Source organism: Cinclus cinclus, chromosome 3 (genome assembly GCF_963662255.1).
Source record: "Cinclus cinclus chromosome 3, bCinCin1.1, whole genome shotgun sequence".
Classification (NCBI taxonomy): domain Eukaryota; kingdom Metazoa; phylum Chordata; class Aves; order Passeriformes; family Cinclidae; genus Cinclus; species Cinclus cinclus.
The window spans coordinates 51,236,083-51,255,054 of NC_085048.1; the positions used below are offsets into that span (position 1 = coordinate 51,236,083).

The 18,972-nt window shown below is 40.5% G+C and overlaps 1 protein-coding gene across 1 annotated transcript in view; it reads left to right on the forward strand.

Annotated features, from left to right (window-relative positions):
* Positions 1-15,277, forward strand: part of NKAIN2 (sodium/potassium transporting ATPase interacting 2) — a 513,845-nt gene extending 498,568 nt beyond the window's left edge. The window contains exon 6 of the mRNA XM_062488772.1: positions 15,192-15,277. Coding sequence (XP_062344756.1) covers positions 15,192-15,277 — 86 coding nt within the window. The remainder of the gene's footprint in view (positions 1-15,191) is intronic.
* The last annotated feature ends 3,695 nt before the right edge of the window (positions 15,278-18,972 follow it).

An 18,972-nucleotide genomic window follows, 5' to 3' on the forward strand; every position in this document is an offset into this window, starting at 1 on the left:
TTTGCACAGAGCCTCAACTGTAGAAACACAGTCAAGTTGCTCTTAAGCTGCTTCAGCTGAATTAGCTTTGCCCTCAGAGTAATTGGAATAAGCTGAAAGAATTACTATTTCTCCATTCTTTATGCAGATTTTATTAAGAGAACAAATGAGTTAGGGTAGAATTAAGCAAACATTTCAGCAAGATTAGTCTGCTCTAACCTCACTATAGGATTAGGAATGGAACACTACAGTGATCAAATCATGATCATAACTGGACTGAATCAGCAAGTCTAGAGGTCTTAACTGCTCACACACCAAATAAATCCAGCTGCAGGCCCCCTAAATCAAAGCTCAAGTCTGTGCTACCTTTCATAAGAGCAAGGTGCTTTGGGTTAATTCTGCACAAAGTATTAAAGACGTAGTTGCTTCCTCTCCTGGTACAGTCCCAGAAGTGCTCTGACACCAGGTGCACCAGAATCAAACTGCATCACCCATGTCCAAGGGACAGACAAGAGCAGTTTGCCATGGATGCTTCCCAGTGGAGGTTTGCCACGCCCAAACATTTTCCCCGTGGCTGCATAGGAATGAGGAGCTCTGAAGGTAGGAGTGCCTCAGGTCTTTTTCTGTGAAAGACAAGGGAGGATGGGTCTGCAGCAGCACTGCTGACAGCTCCAAGCTCTCCTCTTCACCACTGCCATTGGAATGCCTAAGCCATTGCCATTCTTACCACATTAGCATTATTAGCTGCAGCAATTAAAAATAAAACATGAAAATGTCAGCAACAGCCATTACTTGGAGGCATTCAATAGCTGTGAACTTATTGGATCTCCTCATTTTTCTCACAAAATCATGTTAGGCCTGCATTTTTCAAAGGCCAAACATTATTTTTAATAACATTGAAATGTTCATTTAATGTGCATTTTCTCACTAGCAATTTGGCTCCCCACTATATAAGCTGCTTTAGTAAGGCACTACCACCTTACTAAAAGAAAATTCAATGTATATTTGAAAACTTTATTAACTATATAGACATTTTTTGGGAAACACTGGAATATAAGCAGCCAAGCAGCATCCTCCCAGGGCTTTTTGTCTCTAAGCAATTAAGAAAAAACCCTGGGTTACTGACATGGGAATTCTGCATTCACCTTACAGGTTCTGACGAGGGTAAGGAGAGTTGCTTGTTATTAGAGGGACAGCTTTGACTAGGAATGAACCCCAGCTAAGATAAAATCTCTGATTTAGTCTGTGTCTCAGAGTAAAATCCTAACCTAGAAGGCTCTTTTGCTGACCCAGAGAGGGAGCAGAAATAGCATTTTCCTACTATTAGGCAATGGCAAGGCAATCAGAGAACAAATACGGCCCCTCTGAATGTTCCCTTGTGTACAATGAGGTAAAACCTTTGCACCATCTAGTGCTAGCAGGGGTCCAACCTGTACGTACACTTTCTTCATTTCTCCTGGCATTGTTTCCAGCTAAACTGCAAAACAAAAGAAATTGAAACTTTGTCTAGAAGACTTTTTTGCTGTATTTTCCCTGGAATCCTGCTACTGGGGATGCTTTGGCATGGAAGTAAAGCTCTGTATAACCCTTTAAAATTATTTCACTCCTCCTCCTCCAATTAAAATTTGGATTAAAGACTCCATTTGAACTACTGAAAATGTTCAGCACGACAGTAATACCCTAGATAGGAAATATCTTCTGGTGAGCAATACTGTACTATGTGGCAATAAACTTGGTGCCAAAGAATAATCTACTCTGGGATCCTAGGCCTGACCTGAGAAGTACAAAGGTGGTAACAAAGATTTTCTTTTAAAAGATGATATTAAATTCATTATATGTGAGAGATGTGAAGTTTTAACATGAATATGGAATAGATAGAAAAACATTCTCTTTTTATCTCTGTTACAGGCAGCCTTCTACCTTTGGGCAGGTTGTTTAACCTCTCTATACTTCTGTTTCCCATATTTAAAATGGGAAATAATGTCAGGGACAAACTCACAGGCGTGTTGCTTCCTAACTTTGAGCTTCTGGGATGAAAGGCACTATTGAAGTGTGGAATATGCTCAGGTATTGCTTTATTTCTGTGCCAAATGCTTTGCACAATCTGCTTAGCGAGACATAACAGAGAAATAATACCTCAGCTTCCATTCCTGCTTGAAAAAAATCTCTAAAACAAAGAGAAAGAGAAACTGGTAGCAAACATTTGAGTATTAATTCTGCTTCTTTGTTTCCCATCCCAAGTTTGTGGTACCCAGACATTCTAGACAGTAATTTGCCCTTCCTGGACTTCCTTAGCCACGAGAGATCTAGCTGTATTTCGTTTCTCACAGAGGTCTGGTCTTTTCTTCCTGAAATTGTCCAACTATGTTTGAAACCAGAAAGGTTTTATGAAACAGTCTCTTGAGAGAAGGAGATCTGATACCTCAGCTATACACTTCGTTATTTTTGGACCTACCATTTGTGTAGTGCGTCCTGAGTCTTTCTCTGGAAAACTCCAGTGATTCCATCTTCACCTTTTCCATGCTGTCACAGATGGCATCCATCTCACGCTCCTACAGCCACGTGTAAGTAGGCCTGCATCTTAAATTAACAATCAAGATTTCCACCACAGTCAGTGGAGGCAGGGTTATAACCCCAAAGAGCAATCTGCCCTGTCTGTGGTGGATTTCTCTCTCATGACAGAGCGTATCACTGGTCTAACTTGTTTGGTTGGTGCTAGGGACAGCCTAGAGAGCCTGGAGAGCCAGCACAGCAAAGAATAATAATAGGAACAAATAAAAGCCAATATTTAAAACACAGTTGAACAAACTGTTGAACAGGTCATTGTGAACAGGAATGCAAAGAATATGCTACAAATTTGAAGCTTCATCTTTCTTTTGCTCAGCTGCGCTCTTCAATTTACAGCCTGCATCTGAATTAGAAGCTTTTTCCATTTACTCATTTCATTTAGCGTGGTGACTGCTACATGAACTAAGCAAACCAGAGGGAGGAAATGGGATGCCTTTGGCTGTCAGGATGCTGATAAAAGTGTGGAGGGAGAGAAGCCTTTGAAATCCCAAGGTGCTACTTCATGTTTGTCATCCTAAGGACAGCTGCCTTGGAGAGCCATGGTGCCACCAGGAACACTTACAAAATTCCCTGAGATGTCTGTACAAGATCAATCTTTTGCACATATCAATAGCTGGTTCCTGTGTTATTATTTCCAGTCATGTCCTGTCTTGGAGGGGGCCCCTCACAGAGCAGAAGGCTGGTGTTGAGCATCTCATTCTCCTAGCACAGAGCACAGGCAATCTTTGTTCCCTGAGGTGCTCTCGCTGCTTCCAAGGCACAGACTGAAAACGTCTGAGCTGCAGAGTGTGAGGCTGAAGCACAGGGGAACAACTTTATGGCAGGAAGATATGACAAGTGAAACTGGCTGCATTTGAGATGCAAATGGACCTGAGCAATCCAAGGTGTCACAGGGCTTGGCAGATATTACACAGCCTGCTCTGTGATCATTTGGCACAGCACTGCAGAGAGAAACAAACTTAAAAGCTCTGAGGAGGTGCAGTTTGTTTAAATAATAGCAAGTAATTAGTCTGAAGACAAAATCAGTGATGGCATTTATAATTACAATTAATTTAAAGGTTAATTTCCTTTGGTGCTAAAATCTTATTTAAAACATTTACCAGGAAGGGATATTAGGATGTTACTATCTAGATGCATAGAATGCTTCTGGGAATCCATGCCTATTATCACTAGAAAATTAGGTTAGACTCAAAGTGGGAATTTCAATTCATTTTAGTGTATAATAGATGGTGGTCAGGGCCTTGAGTCAGAAGGGTTGCTTAGGGTAGACTGTATGATTTGCATTTTCTTTGTTTGTGGGATTAATTGCAAATGTTTCCAACAAAAGGGCTGGGTTTATACATGAACAAGCTTGACATGAAAAGAAAATTGGTTATGGATTGCTACCTTCGTAACTAATGAAGTTGATGTTCAAGGAATCCCTAGGAGACAGGGTTGTGGTATGAGACAAATATATAAATAAAATCACACAAGGGAAATGGTGGCATTCCTGGTTTCATCTATGATAATTTCTATTCTCCCTCGCTTCTTTTCCCTGCCACTCCCCTTGCATCCATCACCACCTCCTGTGGGGATTGTCAACCCCTAGTTTAAAAATGTCTAAATAACTATGTAAAGCTTGAAGGAAGTAATATGCAGCACTTCATCACAATGCAATACTTAATAAAATCAATGCATTTTAACAGCCAGGGAAATATACTTACCTTACTTTTTTTTTTTTTTTAACTAGAGACCACTCAATTTTTTATCTATTCAAGAATGACATTGCAGAAGTGTTGGAAAAGATCTGCACATGTCAAAAGGGAATTAACTGCTAACATCTATATTTTTTGAAGGAAAGTACATTTCATACCAAACCATTGTGAAAATATTACTCATTGTTAATTATTTTTTTCAGGAGAGGAGTACAAAAGCATTCAGACTATGAAACAATGTCCCAGGCAGTTGTTTCAAGCCAGTAGCAGAAATGAGGTAGATAACAAAGGCTACAGATCCTTTGGAGTAATGCTCTGGTTGTTGGTGCAGCTGAACAGGGTGTGGTCTTCCTGGACATGGAAATGTTTTGACATTGAAAACAGACAAAGCTCATATTCAAAATCAGGAAAAAAAATAGCAAAATATTAAACTCTCCACAAGTTCAAAATTGCATGCAAAATCCTTCCAGGCAGGTGTTGTTCTGGTGCTGGTAAAAGACTCCATAGCAACACCAGTCCTTTCCTGCTACTTTGCACTGGACATGGAGGGCTGTCTTTGAAAGGAGGCCCTCCAATGGGGAGCATCTCCTCCTTCATCCCCTGAGGTAGAGGAGAGGCAGCTTGGATCCCAAAGAGGAACAGCCTGCAGGTGTCCATGTGGGGCTGCTGGCCCCCTTCCCCACCCTGGTGTCCCACCCTTCGAGGGCAGCTGGCTGCCTTCTTAGGATTTCAGCCAAAATTAGTGGGTGGAGCAGGGTAGGTCTTGGCCATCCAAGCTCACTCCAACCTGACAGCAGAGTCTTCAAGAGGAAATGTGATGAGCTGCTGTGGGTGGACCACACTTACTAATTATTTCCAGTGGCCCTGAGAAGGATACCTGCCCACAGCCTTAGTGTCCTTCCTGCTGCGACAGTCAGTGTGAACTCCTTGTAGTTTCCTACATGCCATGAACATAGCTTTGTACCAAATTATTTTTATCAGCATGACTCCTGTTAAAGTTTTCCTTATTGCTTTTCCTTTCAAATATCTAGATAGGTCTTCATTAGCATTGGATTGTTAACTTTCATAGATTTAGGCCTTAATTCTCCACTTTGTTGCACCTACTAATGACTCTTTTTCTAATTTATTAGTGTGGCAGTCACACTTGGAGGCCACTGCCCCAGGCATTTTCTTTTTCCTGATTTTTTCTTTTTCTTCTCTTTATTGCTTGCCCGTAGCAGTGATCTGGCTAAGAACATTTTTTCCTAACGACTCATTTCATAACTTCTACAATAATTCAATCTACCACACATTTAGTTCTTAGAATGATTTGTCAGTCAAAGACTATATTGTAGGGCTAGATTTTTTTTTGTTGCTGTTCAGCACTTAAGGATGAAAATTTGAAAACAAATTACTATTATCCAACAATGCTCATGTCTGTCCAGTTTAGAAAAATAATATATTCTTTAGAGTATTATTGTTCTCTTAGCTTATTATGGTTCTCTTGTTCTCTTAGCTGAGTGGAGGTCTTTTACAGATTCTTTCTTTACTGAGAATCAGACTGGGGCTCCACAGCAAGTTTGAAGACAATCCTTGCAAAGCCTTGCAGAGGACAGGCAGCAGCCCTATTTCCAGGTGTAGAGGCTGACAGGTGGCTTGCTGTATTTGTCAGGTATAAAAGGCAGTGCTGATCATTTCAGTCCAGTATTTCTCATTGCTGCAGCTATGTTCCTGTTGTTCCCTCTTGCCCTTTGGTCCTTATTCCTGCCTGCCTTATCCCTGGTCCCAGTTTCTGCCTTCAGCTACTGAAGACTTGGTCATGCCTCCCAGCCTTTGCATGGTTATTCCTGTCTACTTTCATCCTGGCTCCTTACTGCTCAGCAAGGACCTTGGTTCTCATGCTCTTAACATGCTTCCCACTGTTGGCCAGTCCTGCCCTGAAGAGGCCTTGCTCCAAAGCATGGTCTTCCTCATGTCACAGTCCAAGAGTCTGCTACCGACCAGACACCTTCCCCACCTGGGAATCTGAGACAAACTGTGACTTGTCTAATTTCTGTACCCACAGCACCATTCATCTTGGTATTTTCTGCTGGGTTCAACCATGAGCTGGATTTACCTGGAGAGCAATATCTGCATACCTGTTGCTTCCTAATTTTAGGGAGCAGCAGGCAGAAATCCCTGGCTGTAATTCTGTGAGGGCAGAAACACCAGATCATACTTATTAGACTTCACAAACTTGAGTACCTCCCCAGTCTTACATATTGTCTCAGAAGGGCTGATCAAAGACTAAGCAGATCAGCAAAAACAGAGACACGGAGATGCTGCCTTATACCAACAGCATGGTAAGAGGAGAAGAAAGTGGAGGACAAGGCCCTGTGTAGCAAAAAATTAGTGAATATTTTTGATTATTATACAAACAGCATGAAAATAGTGGCAGTGGAGCAAAATCTGACCTGAGAAACTCCATGAAAATTTGTGAAAGGGCTTCCTTTTACAGCTCCAGTAGCCATTGTAGAGCTCAGAAATGCCATGAGGTTACAGTTTAAAAATCTGAGGTTTTATATTCACCTTGCAAATGGCTGAGCTGAGAACACTCATAGGCCTTTCATTACTGACTGTTTGGCAGAAACACTGCTCATTACACCACAAGAACTGGACCTCATGTCCAAGTCCTTATGCCATTTCTGAATCCTCCTGTGACAGCAGGAAGGGCACAGCCTCGTGCTGGCAGATGTCTCCTTCCCCATGCTTCCCTGGTGCTTGGCTCTACTGCGGTTTGAGAGAGAGCCTAGATCGCTGTGTACTCAGCACAAAGACCAATAATGTTTGATTATCATTGTAAACAAGCTTTATGGAGATCACATTCAAGCAAACCTCCTCCTGTGTGCTATATGGTGGAACAGCCACCAGACCATGCTCACAGCATAAAAAGGCAGCAGCACTGAATTGTTTGGAAGTGTCTTCACCAAACAGAGAGCTGGATAGCAGGATACTGGCAAAACTGCAAGAACAAAGGTGTCCCCATATGTTATTTTATATTTTTGCTCTGTATGTCATTTCCAAGGTCCTTAAAACCAAACTTAATTTTACTCCCCTCAATTTTTTTTTCTCAATTTTGCCAGTTTTTAGCTACTGCTATTTGTGCACAGCTCTCTCTCTCTTGCCTCATGTCCTCACTTCTGCACCAGCAGTGCTTTCAGTAATGTTATTAGCTGTACTTTGTTTGCCATCTCTCCTTCCTTCCAGCTGCACCTGCAGTGAAGTGCCTTGCTGTGGCAGCGAAGCTCAATTGCCACACTTCAAAAGCCTGAGTCCAGGGAGCCAAGCCTTTGGCCTCTGGAGAGAGTTCATATAAATTTAAGATCTCTCAGGTCAGATGTAAGATATGAACAGCACATGTTGTATCTCTGCTATACCTCACAGGAAATATGCCCAGCCATGACATGCATGTGCAAGGAGTACCCATGTGCACATGCACATACACTTCCGTGGTCATTAGCTCTTTTTTTAAAAGTGTCATCTTTTTTATGGGTAATTCTAGGTTTTTTATATTATTTTAGTAGACTCATTAGTGTATTTAAGGACTGCCATAATGCCAAGCACTGTACAAATGTGAACACCAGCCCTGTTTCTTGGAGCTTGCAATCTGCATATTAGACAACAGGCAGAAATGAGCACAAAGAAACCATGAGTAGATATTATTTATTGAAGTAAACAGGAAAGTAAGGGGATGGGCAACCTAATTATTGTCAACAGAGCAAAGTGTTTTAGGGGAAAGAATAAGATAACTGTAAAGTCATTCTCACAAGGAGAGACAAATGTTTGGAAATTTGACAAGTATGGAGGTCAAGCTGGTGGCATGGGGGCAGAATTTAGCTTTAGCCCTGAAAGGAGGAGAGTCTGATGTCAAGTCTCTACAAAAGGCTTTAAATGTAAGAAAATTTAGTTTATACTTGTTGTAATATAGAAGGTTAAATCAGTAGAAGGATGCAGAGAAAAGTAACCTAGACAAAAAGGCGAGTCCTGCAGCTTGTCCACATTTGGTGAGTTCAAAAATATAAAAGAACAATTGTCATATATGACACTGAGAGCCCTGGGTAAATGTCACAGCTGTGTCAACAGGTTGAAGAGTCTTCTTCTTCACTATGCAAAAATAATCTTCAGAAGTTAAATCCTGCACAGTTCACACCAAAGTTGACACCAAACTTTTATCCTCAAGTGGCAGATAGACTTGAGGACACAAGTTCCCAATGAAAGACAGCAGAGAAGATTATGAAGGAGCAGCTAAGAGTTCTGGTTTTAGCCATGCAGAACTGGAACTGATGTTTAATTATCCATGGGTAAATATCACAGAAAGAAACTGGGATTTAAATTTGCATAGAAGGAGCAGAGTGAGCAAGAGCCAGGTAATCTGTGACACCTCAGAGCACCGAAAACAACAGAATCTGTGTTTGTGAGTGCAATCACCCAGACCAGGAGGGGGAGGAAAATAAAATGCAAAGGTTACTGCTCATTGGTACATGGTGGAGAGAGAACCCCCAAGAGAGGAGATGGATGATGAAGAAAGAAAGGTGAGCACCAGCAGAAGAGACAAAGGAGCCCAGGAAGGCAAAAGTTTCAGGAAAAAGAGACCAGCAAGTGCATGGAAGGTGTCTGGGTGGCCACACAGAGGACTGTATGGGCCTAAATTTGAACAGGAAGACGTGATCTGACTGAGGTTCCAGCTGCATGCAAAGGACAAAATACAAGATGAAAGAAAATCTTCTAAAGAAGTGGAGAAAAGTAGCTCCAGAAACTGCTTGAAATAATCAAGGGGGGTTTGAGGGGAAAGACTGGGACAAGCAGGGATAAGAGTGGAGTTCCTTTTTTTCATTAATTGAAAATATTTGCATGTATTTTTGGGGGGAAGGAAAACCAAAAAAAAAAAAAAGAAAAAAAAAAAAGGAGTTCAAGAGTGTCACTGGGACAAGCAGAAACATTACTACCAAAGATATTTTCACTTTTAAAGGAGCCATGGGCAGGAAACGGACGTGATGGTTAAGACAGGTTTGAGTGCTGACAGTAGATTCACCACAAAGAGAGGCAGGTCCTCATGCACCAAGGTTAGGGATGAGATAATCAGCAAAACAAACAGTGGTAGCCAAAAAACTAAGAAGAGGGTTTGGAAGCAGTCAGGATGTCATCCTGGCAAGTCCCAGGTTGGCCAAGTTGGGTATTTTCGAATCTTTCCCCTTCCTTTCGTTTGCAGATAAAGCCATTCATCCCTATCCCAGTTTGTAAACTCTATATCTTTTCATATCTAGTCTGCATTGGCTTTTGCATGCCTACTAATATGCAAGGAAATTCATAGTGTTAGTCACATTTCTATAAACATATGCCCTAAGCGATTCTTTGAGTGGGATCCTAAGCTAATATAAATTGCCATTCCTTCATAGACATCACTGGAGTTACCAATATATTTATTGGAGGACCTGGATCTTTCTGTATTTATATCTTTCAGAGGAAAATTTCTATAAGTAGAGAAGTGTCTAGTTTTCTGGTTTCTTTTAAGACTTTCTTTTTGTTTCCTATAGGAAGATGTTGCTTTTATTCTATATTCAATCCTTTCTCTTTGTCCATCTATCAATTTCAGAAGCTTTAACTTTTCTCACTGTGAACTTTCTTCCATATCAAATCCATGGTAATGGGGTCTTTTCTGTGCATTGCATTTTAATGGTCCTTCTATATACCACAGATTTCCAGAAATGAAAAATGAGGAACCCATTTATGCCTCTCATCCTGATGTACAGCAGCAACAGTGGGGAATCTGACTGTAAACAGAGGCTGAAACTTCACATTCCTGAGGGTGCTAATTGATAGAAAATATGTCCCTACTTTGAGCCATATGTCCTGTGTTACATTTGTAACAGTCATATGTCTGACAAGACCCTTACCACAAGCAAAAGAAAATAATCTGATTTTTTTTAACACATTTTGCAGATAAGTAGTACTGCTATTATCCTATTTGAGTCCAGCTAGGAAAATAAAAGTTTCAGCACACAATATTTAAAAGGTGGGTTTTCATGGCCAGGTTTTGAGGGGGCTACAGGGGTGTGTTCTGTGAAGAGCTACTAGAAGCTTCTCCTGAGGCTTCTTATAGAGTCAATGCCAGACAGCTCCAAGATAGACCCACTGCTGGCCAAGGCTCAGCCTGTCAGTGGCAGGGACAGTGGCTCTGGTATAACAGATTTAAGAAGGGGAAAAAGACTGCACAACTTCAGCTGAAGAGTGGAATGAGAGCGAGAGCAACAACTCTGCAGACCCCAAGGTCAGTGCAGAAGGAGGAGGAGGTGCTCCAGGCACCGGAGCAGAGATTCCCCTGCAGCCCCTGGTGCAGACCGTGGCGAGGCAGCTGTGCCCCTGCAGCCCAGGGAGGTCCATGGGGAGCAGAGATCCACCCCCAGCCCATGGGGACCCCAGGGCAGAGCAGGGGTGCCCAAAGGAGGCTGCGACCCCGTGGGAAGCCTGTGCTGGAGCAGGCTCCTGGCAGGGTCTGTGGACCCATGGAGAGAGGAGCCCGCACCAGAGCAGGTTTGCTGGCAGGACTTGTGACCCTGAGGGGCACCCGCTGGAGCAGGCTGTTCCTGAAGGACTGCATCCCCAAGGAAGGGACCCATCTGAGTTGTTCATGAAGAATTGTAGCCCATGGGAAGAATTCACTTTGGCGAATTTTGTGGACGACTGCCTCTTATAGGAGGGATCCCATGTTGGAACAGAGGAAGCATGTAAGGAGTCCTTCCTCTGAGGAGGAAGGAACAGCAGAGAGACATGTGATGAACTGGCCACAACCCCCATTCCTTATTCCCTTGTGTCTGGGTGGAGAAGGCAGAGAATGAGGAGTTGAGCCTGGGAAGAAGGTTTAACATTTGGCTCTATTTCTCATTATCCTGCTCTACTTTGGTAATAGTTCAAGGCTATTTTGCCTGTGATGGTAATTGCTGAGTGATCTCTCCCTGTCTCTATCTGGACCCATGAACCTTCTGTTATGTTTTCTCTCTCCTCTTCAGCTGAGGAGAGGAGCATCAGAGTGGATTTGGTGGACAACTGATGTTCATCCAGGGTCAAGCCACCACAAAAGGAATGGCATTATGTTTGCATGTTCATGTGTGCTTTTACTAAAGTGAAACACAACATGAACCTCTTGTCATAACAGTGACATATAATATGAATGTAGGATATAATAGTCAAAAAACTGTTTGATGTGTGAGGCTAAGGATGGAAGCCTCTGTACTGATCCAGCTAATGAGCCTTGTTTTATTCATCTGATGTTGTGGTTGCCAGGAATGCATCAGTTGTATGACACTTTAGTGACCTTTCAGGCACAGCCAGGATAAAATGCCTGCAGAAAGGGCAGCCTGCTGCATGCTTTAAGAAACTAGCTCAGAGTCCACAGGGAGCTTTTAGTGAAGTCTGGACACCACAGGGTTTGCAGTGCTGAGAAGCAGCCAACATGAAGAAACCTTGCTACAAACAAATTGATGAAATCCTTTTGTATTGGAGTTCACTTTCTATTACCTCCCTCCACCTACCTTGCAAAGCTTGTTGTTGCCTTTAAGAAGCCATTGCATGTCTCCACTGAGGTCATGGTAGAGCTCTGCTGTGCCATCGTTTGGTTACACACATCGGAACTTCTATAGTGAGCTGAACACAGAAACGTCTCTACGACCTTGCTTTGTTTGTCACTTGGCAATCTGGCTTATTAGCACTGTGCTTGCTCTGTGCAACAGGGCAAAGCCACAAAGCATGAAGAGATATTCAGCATGCATCTTTCCCACATGCTCCCACAAAATAATTTTGTTCAGAGAAATCTTTTTCTTAGCACATTGGTCTAGCTTTCTGCAAACAACTTTGAAGACAACCTTTTGCCCCACATCTGCAAGGCAGAGTGCCTATGCCTGCAGCCTACTAATAATATTTTACAGGTAGCTTGAAAAAAAAGTTCTAGGAAAGTACAGAAGAAATGCAAATCTGGACAAATGAGTATAAGCCATATCCCTAAAGTGGCATGGGTTGACAACAGTGAGGCACTTGATCTAACAAGGGTATTTTCTGATTCATGTTGATGGGGATCAAGAGTAACAAAAGGAAAAGAAAATGGTGCAAGCAAACAACAAACCATACCTGCAGCAAAAATCCATCCATCCTTTTTTTTTTCTGCAATCTTTGTATTTGAATGGAGGGGAGAGGGGGGAGGGGTGTCCTCCCAGCCCAGTACTTCACTAAAAAATATCGTTCATTATCTGCCTGTAAACCTAGTATGATCACATTTTGATAAAGGTATTCTTATGGTTAAAGACTTTGATTAAGTAGAAGGCAACAAAATGGCATTTGTCTTGATCTCAGAAAGATTTTGACACTATAAAAGCTTTGTAAGAAGTTTGGGGAAGTACTGTCCAGATGCAGTCAGCCTAGGTTGAGTGCAGAATTGTTTAAAACTCTATTTGAAATGTAGTTATAAAGCAGATGGGACATTTCAGATGGATCCCACTGGGACCTTTGCTAGGGAAATAATTCTCTTCATTATTTTTATTAACAACAATGAGGATAGAAGAGAGAACATATGTAAAAATTTAAAATTAAACTAGACTGGGAAGGGTACAAGCACTTGAAGATAGGATTAGAAGTCAAAATAATATTGAGAAGTGGCTTGAAATCAAGAAGGTGAAATTCAGTACAGACAAGTGCAAAAGAACTCCTGTGGGGAGGAATCAATCATCTTCAAATAAATATGGAACTACTTGGCTAGGCTACAGTTAGTGTCAAAACAAAAAAAAAAAAATAAATAGCTGATTATTAAACATTTGTAGGATGCTGTTGGGAAACCAAACCCAAATGACACAAAAGAACAAGGAAAAGCAAGATAACAAAACCCCAACCGAACATACAAAACCTGAAAAGTTACTGAAATATTTCAGGTAATGCACAGAAGACTGTATGGCAGTTGTCTCCGTTAGTCCTGATTTGTGCACCCCACTATAAGAAAAGCATAAGTAATCTGAAGAAGGATCTTCAAGGTTCAAAATGTAGAGGCTTGGAAAACATGAGCTCTGTGAAAAAATTGAAATAACTGGGTTTGCATAAACCTGAAAACAATGGATAGCATGAAATACTTTTTTAAAAGGCTTAAAGGCAGCTATAATAGAAAAAAGTGGCTCATTTTTCTTCATATCCATAGGGAAAAAAGGCCAAAATGTAGATGAGTAGTTAATTTCCAGGAAATTATGTTTAAATTAGACATTAGGAAATTAGGCACAGGGAAAAGCAACACAGAGAGGCTATAGAACCTCCTTCATTAGAGATGTCAGGGATTAATTAAGTAGCACATCTTTCTAGGATAGGAATACACATAATGCTGCCACAGATCACAGAGATGGCTAAATTATTTCTGGAGGGGCCATACTTGCCTGCAAAGAATGTCTTGATGACAGATTCAACATGTGTGCAGTTGCAATGGAGACATACTGTACCCATTCAGTGTTTTGGTAGCTCTTTACTTGCAGAATAAATGGAGGATGGAGGGTTACAAGAATTTGGTATTTTGGTAACATATCTGGATTGGGTGAAACGGTATTGATTAGTGTGACTGAGTGTGGCACATACTGAGGGGTACCTTAGTATTAAAACAACTTTATAAATGCAAGCACTAAGGAGTCCAACCACTGTGGAGGTTCTCAATATACATTTTTGTTGTTTGTGACTGTAACTGCATTATAGATCCACAAGAAATTGTTGTCTATCAAATAACGGGGGTTTTTGTTGTTTGTTTGGGGGGTTTTTTGTGGGTGTTCTTTTTTTTGGTTGTTTTGTTTTGTTTTGCTGTTTGTTTGTTTTTTGTTTGGGTTTTTGGGGGTTTTTTTGTGTTGTTTTTTTTTTGTTTGGGTGTTGTTGTTGTTGTTGTTGTTGTTGTTGTTGTTGTTTTTTGGTTTTGGATTTGGTTTTGGTTTTTTTTTTTGCTTTTAATGTACACAGAGCCAGTCTGTCAGTAGCAGTGACCAGACATCTGAAAACTGCACTTACATACCTGAACTCTTTGGCCCTTTTCTATCAAAGTCCAATTCAGATATGTGATGTAAGAGATAATATTTCAGGGATGAGAACTGCCCCCAGATAAACCTTATAAGCTAGTAGTTGAGTGTTCTGGGACAAAAGAAGCAAAGGGCACCCTTTTACCTGTGCAAAGAAAGTGTTTTAGAGGACAAATAGGGGTCTTGGGCTCAGATGAGATAGAATTTTCCTGGAAATTGTTTAAAACAAACATAAGAAGGCCATCAGGAACTGGCAATTGTGTGAATTAATAAAAAACTGCCACCCTACAACCTTCTTACAGACCTTCAGCATCTTGAGAGAAATGCAGGTTTTCTAACATCTGGGAAGTTTCATCTCTGAAGCTCAGATAAATTGTTCCAACTCTGTTCATGCATTTCAACCCAAATGTCAAAGCTGAGAATCAGAGAAACTTCTGTGTCTCAGACAGAGTTGGATCAATGTACTCCCTCCTCTACATCCTCTACTGAGCCATGGTATGACAGCAAGCCAGACACAGTAATCACAGTCAGAAGCAATGCATTCATGCCAATAAATAAATGGTTTTCAGAATTTGTAATGTCTGAATAGCATGTCGTTTTGTATTAGTGAGGTGGTCTACTTGAAAAAGAGGAATGTGTGGTTATTTCTGGTGGAAAGATGGCTGTTATAAATCTTTTACTGTTTTTATGTGGTTTTAAAATTTAGTTGATTTTAAAAGTAAATGAAAAAAAAAAAGGGGGGACTTTACCTTTCCTTACTTTTTTTGCTGTTTTTCTGTATCTTCCCAATTAGCTGGTCTAATATTAACAGATTATTAGAGGACCTGCCAGAAGGGTGGTTCTTGAATGACAGCACCTATCTGGTCTGAAAAGGTGTTGCTAATGAAAGCAATTTCTCCCCTTTCAGTTGATTTCATAGGTGGATTTGACTCTTACGGCTATCAAGGTCCACAGAAGACATCTCATTTACAGCTACAGCCCATGTATATGTAAGTACTTAACTTCTAGGATATTCAGCAGAGTGGCAGCCTGATATTAAAGGATCATTAAGCTGAAAGATGGCACGACTTACTTAAAAATTCAGAATGGGCAGAAGCCTTTTCTGATGGACTGAATTCAGGTTACGCTTAAGCACCAACATTACTCCTGTGTTGAATTATTATGGTTTCTTTGGGCAGGATATCATGTGTCACAATTGTTCAAACAGCATCCAGCCAGCTCTCACATGGTTTTTCTCTATTTTCATTTGAGCAGGTTCCACTCAGAGACAGTGACAATTTGGTGTATAAAGCACTACATATATGACAAGCCTTGGTTGGGGGGAAAAAAAAAGTGAATTTTTATTAAGTTTTATCAGAAATTCAGCAACTTGCTAATTTAGTGGATGCATTTAGCATTTGTCTTACCAGAGCATCTGTTCACCAAGGCACCTCTGTACCTCATTTCCACTTTCCACATTTAAAAAAGCCAAAAAAAATGTAACAACATATGGCTTTTTAAACTAGTTTGAATAGGAGACAGTATTTTACCTAACCATTGAGTGACTACTCCATCTTGGAGTGAAGTCTGATATATTTGGGAATTAAATCGATAATCAAATCTCATCTCATACACACAGCTGGAGTATATTCACACTAGAGCTGACACGCCACCATAGACCAGCCCAGGAATAATCGTCTCCAAATATTCTTTTACTCATGTCAGTTGAAATTCAGAGCAGTTCTGACTGCCCAGATAAATCTTACCTCACTGCTACAGCCTTTTGAAATATTTTTTATTTGCCATCAATGCCCTACACACTAAAAGCACAGCACCAAACAGCTCATAAAGGGGCAACAGTTACATTTTTTTACTTTGTTTCTACTCTGTACATTTATTTTAAGAAAAAGGACTAAGTTCAAGCAAACAGCAGCCATCCCAACATATAATTTCACTCACCTTTGAATGCAATTTCATTTCTTTTGATTAGTGGAAGCAAGTTTGCTAATGGATTAGTGTATTTTTTCATGGAATCTTACATTTACTCCTTTATCAGTAGCGCAATCTGTTCTGTGGTGGTGTTTGGAACTGGGCCCTTCAGGAGCTTTGCTAGGGGCTTCTTAATAATCTCAAATTACAATGGTGTGTATCTCCAATGCCGTCTTAACTTCAGCATCCCATCTGTCTGTGCTCAAGTAAATATTTTTCACCTGCACTTTTGGCACAGTTCTACACATTTTGAAAATGTTATTTCCTTCATAGTATTATATGAGGTACATAGGTACTCAGAGCAATTCTAATCCTATCTCTTTCTCAGTATACCATACCTTGTCATCAACATATGGAGCCCTCTAGCTATTATCCCATTCTCTATGCTTTTGGTGTTTCTTCCAGAACAGCAGATTGCATTTACTGTGCATCTTCATACTGACTGGAAGGAAAGCTAGACCTGTGGAAAAAAAAAAAATGGAAGGCAATATTTTTAAACTTGTAGCTAAAATGAAGAGATAGATGATTAATCCATGAAAATTGTGTTCTCTCTCATTTCAATGCTGCTTGCTCACTGGAGTATAGGTGATTTAGCTGTCTTAACTGAGAGACAGAAATGAGAATGTGAGTTGACAGTTTGTCCAATCAACCCACAAAAGTATTGCAATGTCCCAGCCGCAGTCAAACAAAGACACTTCATGTTTCCCTCTGACTGTATAGCATTTGACAGGGTTCTCTAGGATTGCTAGGATCTGTCCTTAAGAGACTTGTACAGCGTTTAGTAATACCTTTCTTTATTTACAGCTGAGGCACACCAGGAACACATGCATATGTATTCACATTGCAGTTGCTCTGCAAATGTAGCAGTCTATTAGGTAGTGGAGTGACAAATTCGAATGTCAAGTTAATCAAGTTAAGGTTTGATTTGCTTGTAGCACTATTTACAGCAATTTTATGTATTAGGAATCAAAACATGCTGATATGATAACAGCAGGCCATACTTGGTATTTTGAAGCTTTATTTGTTGGGAGGAAAGTTTATTTCCCTACAGAGCTTGTTCACCAAATATCACCAATGTAAGCCTTCATAGTAATGAAGGAAAGAAAGAAAGGAAAAAAAAGTACAGCAGGGCTTTATGTTATTCTCTGGCCATTATCATCTCCAGTGTACAATGCCCAACAACTCCAGAGTATGTGTAATAGGAAATAATTATCTAATGGGGAGAGGAGAGGAGAGGAGAGGAGAGGAGAGGAGAGGAGAGGAGAGGAGAGGAGAGGAGAGGAGAGGAGAGGAGAGGAGAGGAGAGGAGAGGAGAGGAGAGGAGAGGAGAGGAGAGGAGAGGAGAGGAGAGGAGAGGAGAGGAGAGGAGAGGAGAGGAGAGGAGAGGAGAGGAGAGGAGAGGAGAGGAGAGGAGAGGAGAGGAGAGGAGAGGAGAGGAGAGGAGAGGAGAGGAGAGGAGAGTCATGCTTTCTCTCCTATTCAGACTCACTCGGAGCACATCTCATATGGAGCTCTGGATTTATAAGAGAAATTGAGCAGGAGACAGAACAGGAGAAATCATCTGATTGCTAACTATATGCAGAGGCACAACAGCAGTTCTTTATGCTGTGCTGTGCTGGGCATGCTGCAAAATGGACGGAGAGCATATGGCCTCCTCTTTGAAGACCTCACCAAATATTATCAACTTCTAACGGTTGTTCAGATTCTTTCAAAATACAAATTTCAAATGTTCAGTAATACAGAACAGAGAAGCCCCTATATGTTTACCAGATTGATTCATATACAGAACTAATATAAATCTTAAAGACATACAGAATTTTGTTAGGTCTCAGTCATTATCCACGTACTGCTTGCTGATGTGTATTGATTTAGTGGATTGCAATGACGGAAGTCCATCAACAGCAACGTATTTCTTTGGAAGTCACACAGTTTTTCATCCAAGTGATTTAAATCAATTTTTACTCCTTTATACATGCACCATTTAACTATTATTCTGAAGGAATGCTGGGTTAAGTAATTGCTAACTGCTAAGACATACTGTTTGGTAACCAGTTTCTTCTTGTGTGCTAAAGTTAGGAGTTCATTTTGTTAATGTGGAGGTTATGTTGAACCTATGCTGATTTACATGTGTAAATTATATTGATTCATTCAGGCTTCTCATACTTATATTTCTTTTATGTCAGGACTATTTTATCTAAAGATTTATTACTTTTATTTGTGATTTTCATCAATTAGGCTCTACGTTTAAGAACATTCTAATTCAGTTTCAAGACACATTGTCGCTTTTTGTGGTGTTTCATCAGTTCTGCAAACTACCTTAAATGAACAGGATATCTGCAGAAAAGAAAAATCTTGGTTTCTGCAAAAGAAATATTATCTTTAGTTAGTTAATTGAAGTAATTATCTCTGTCTACTTTTACCTTTAATAATCTAGAATTATTAGATTCAGGCTCACATTGAAGTTTTTTTCTCTACATTTTAGGCTTTGAATTCCAATCACAGTTTTCCTTATCACCTCTTCCAATTTCATATTTAATTTAAATCAGTTTACTTTTTAAAGTGAAAAAAATTATGCAATTTAAGACTGTTTTAAATAAAACACTGATGTTTTGGGGAAGAATTCTTACGGTGACGTTTCTCTACCTGTTATAAATGGGATTTTTTTATTATTTAAGTGCCAACAGTGTGCTCTATGCTGTACAAGCCAAGAAGCCTAGACA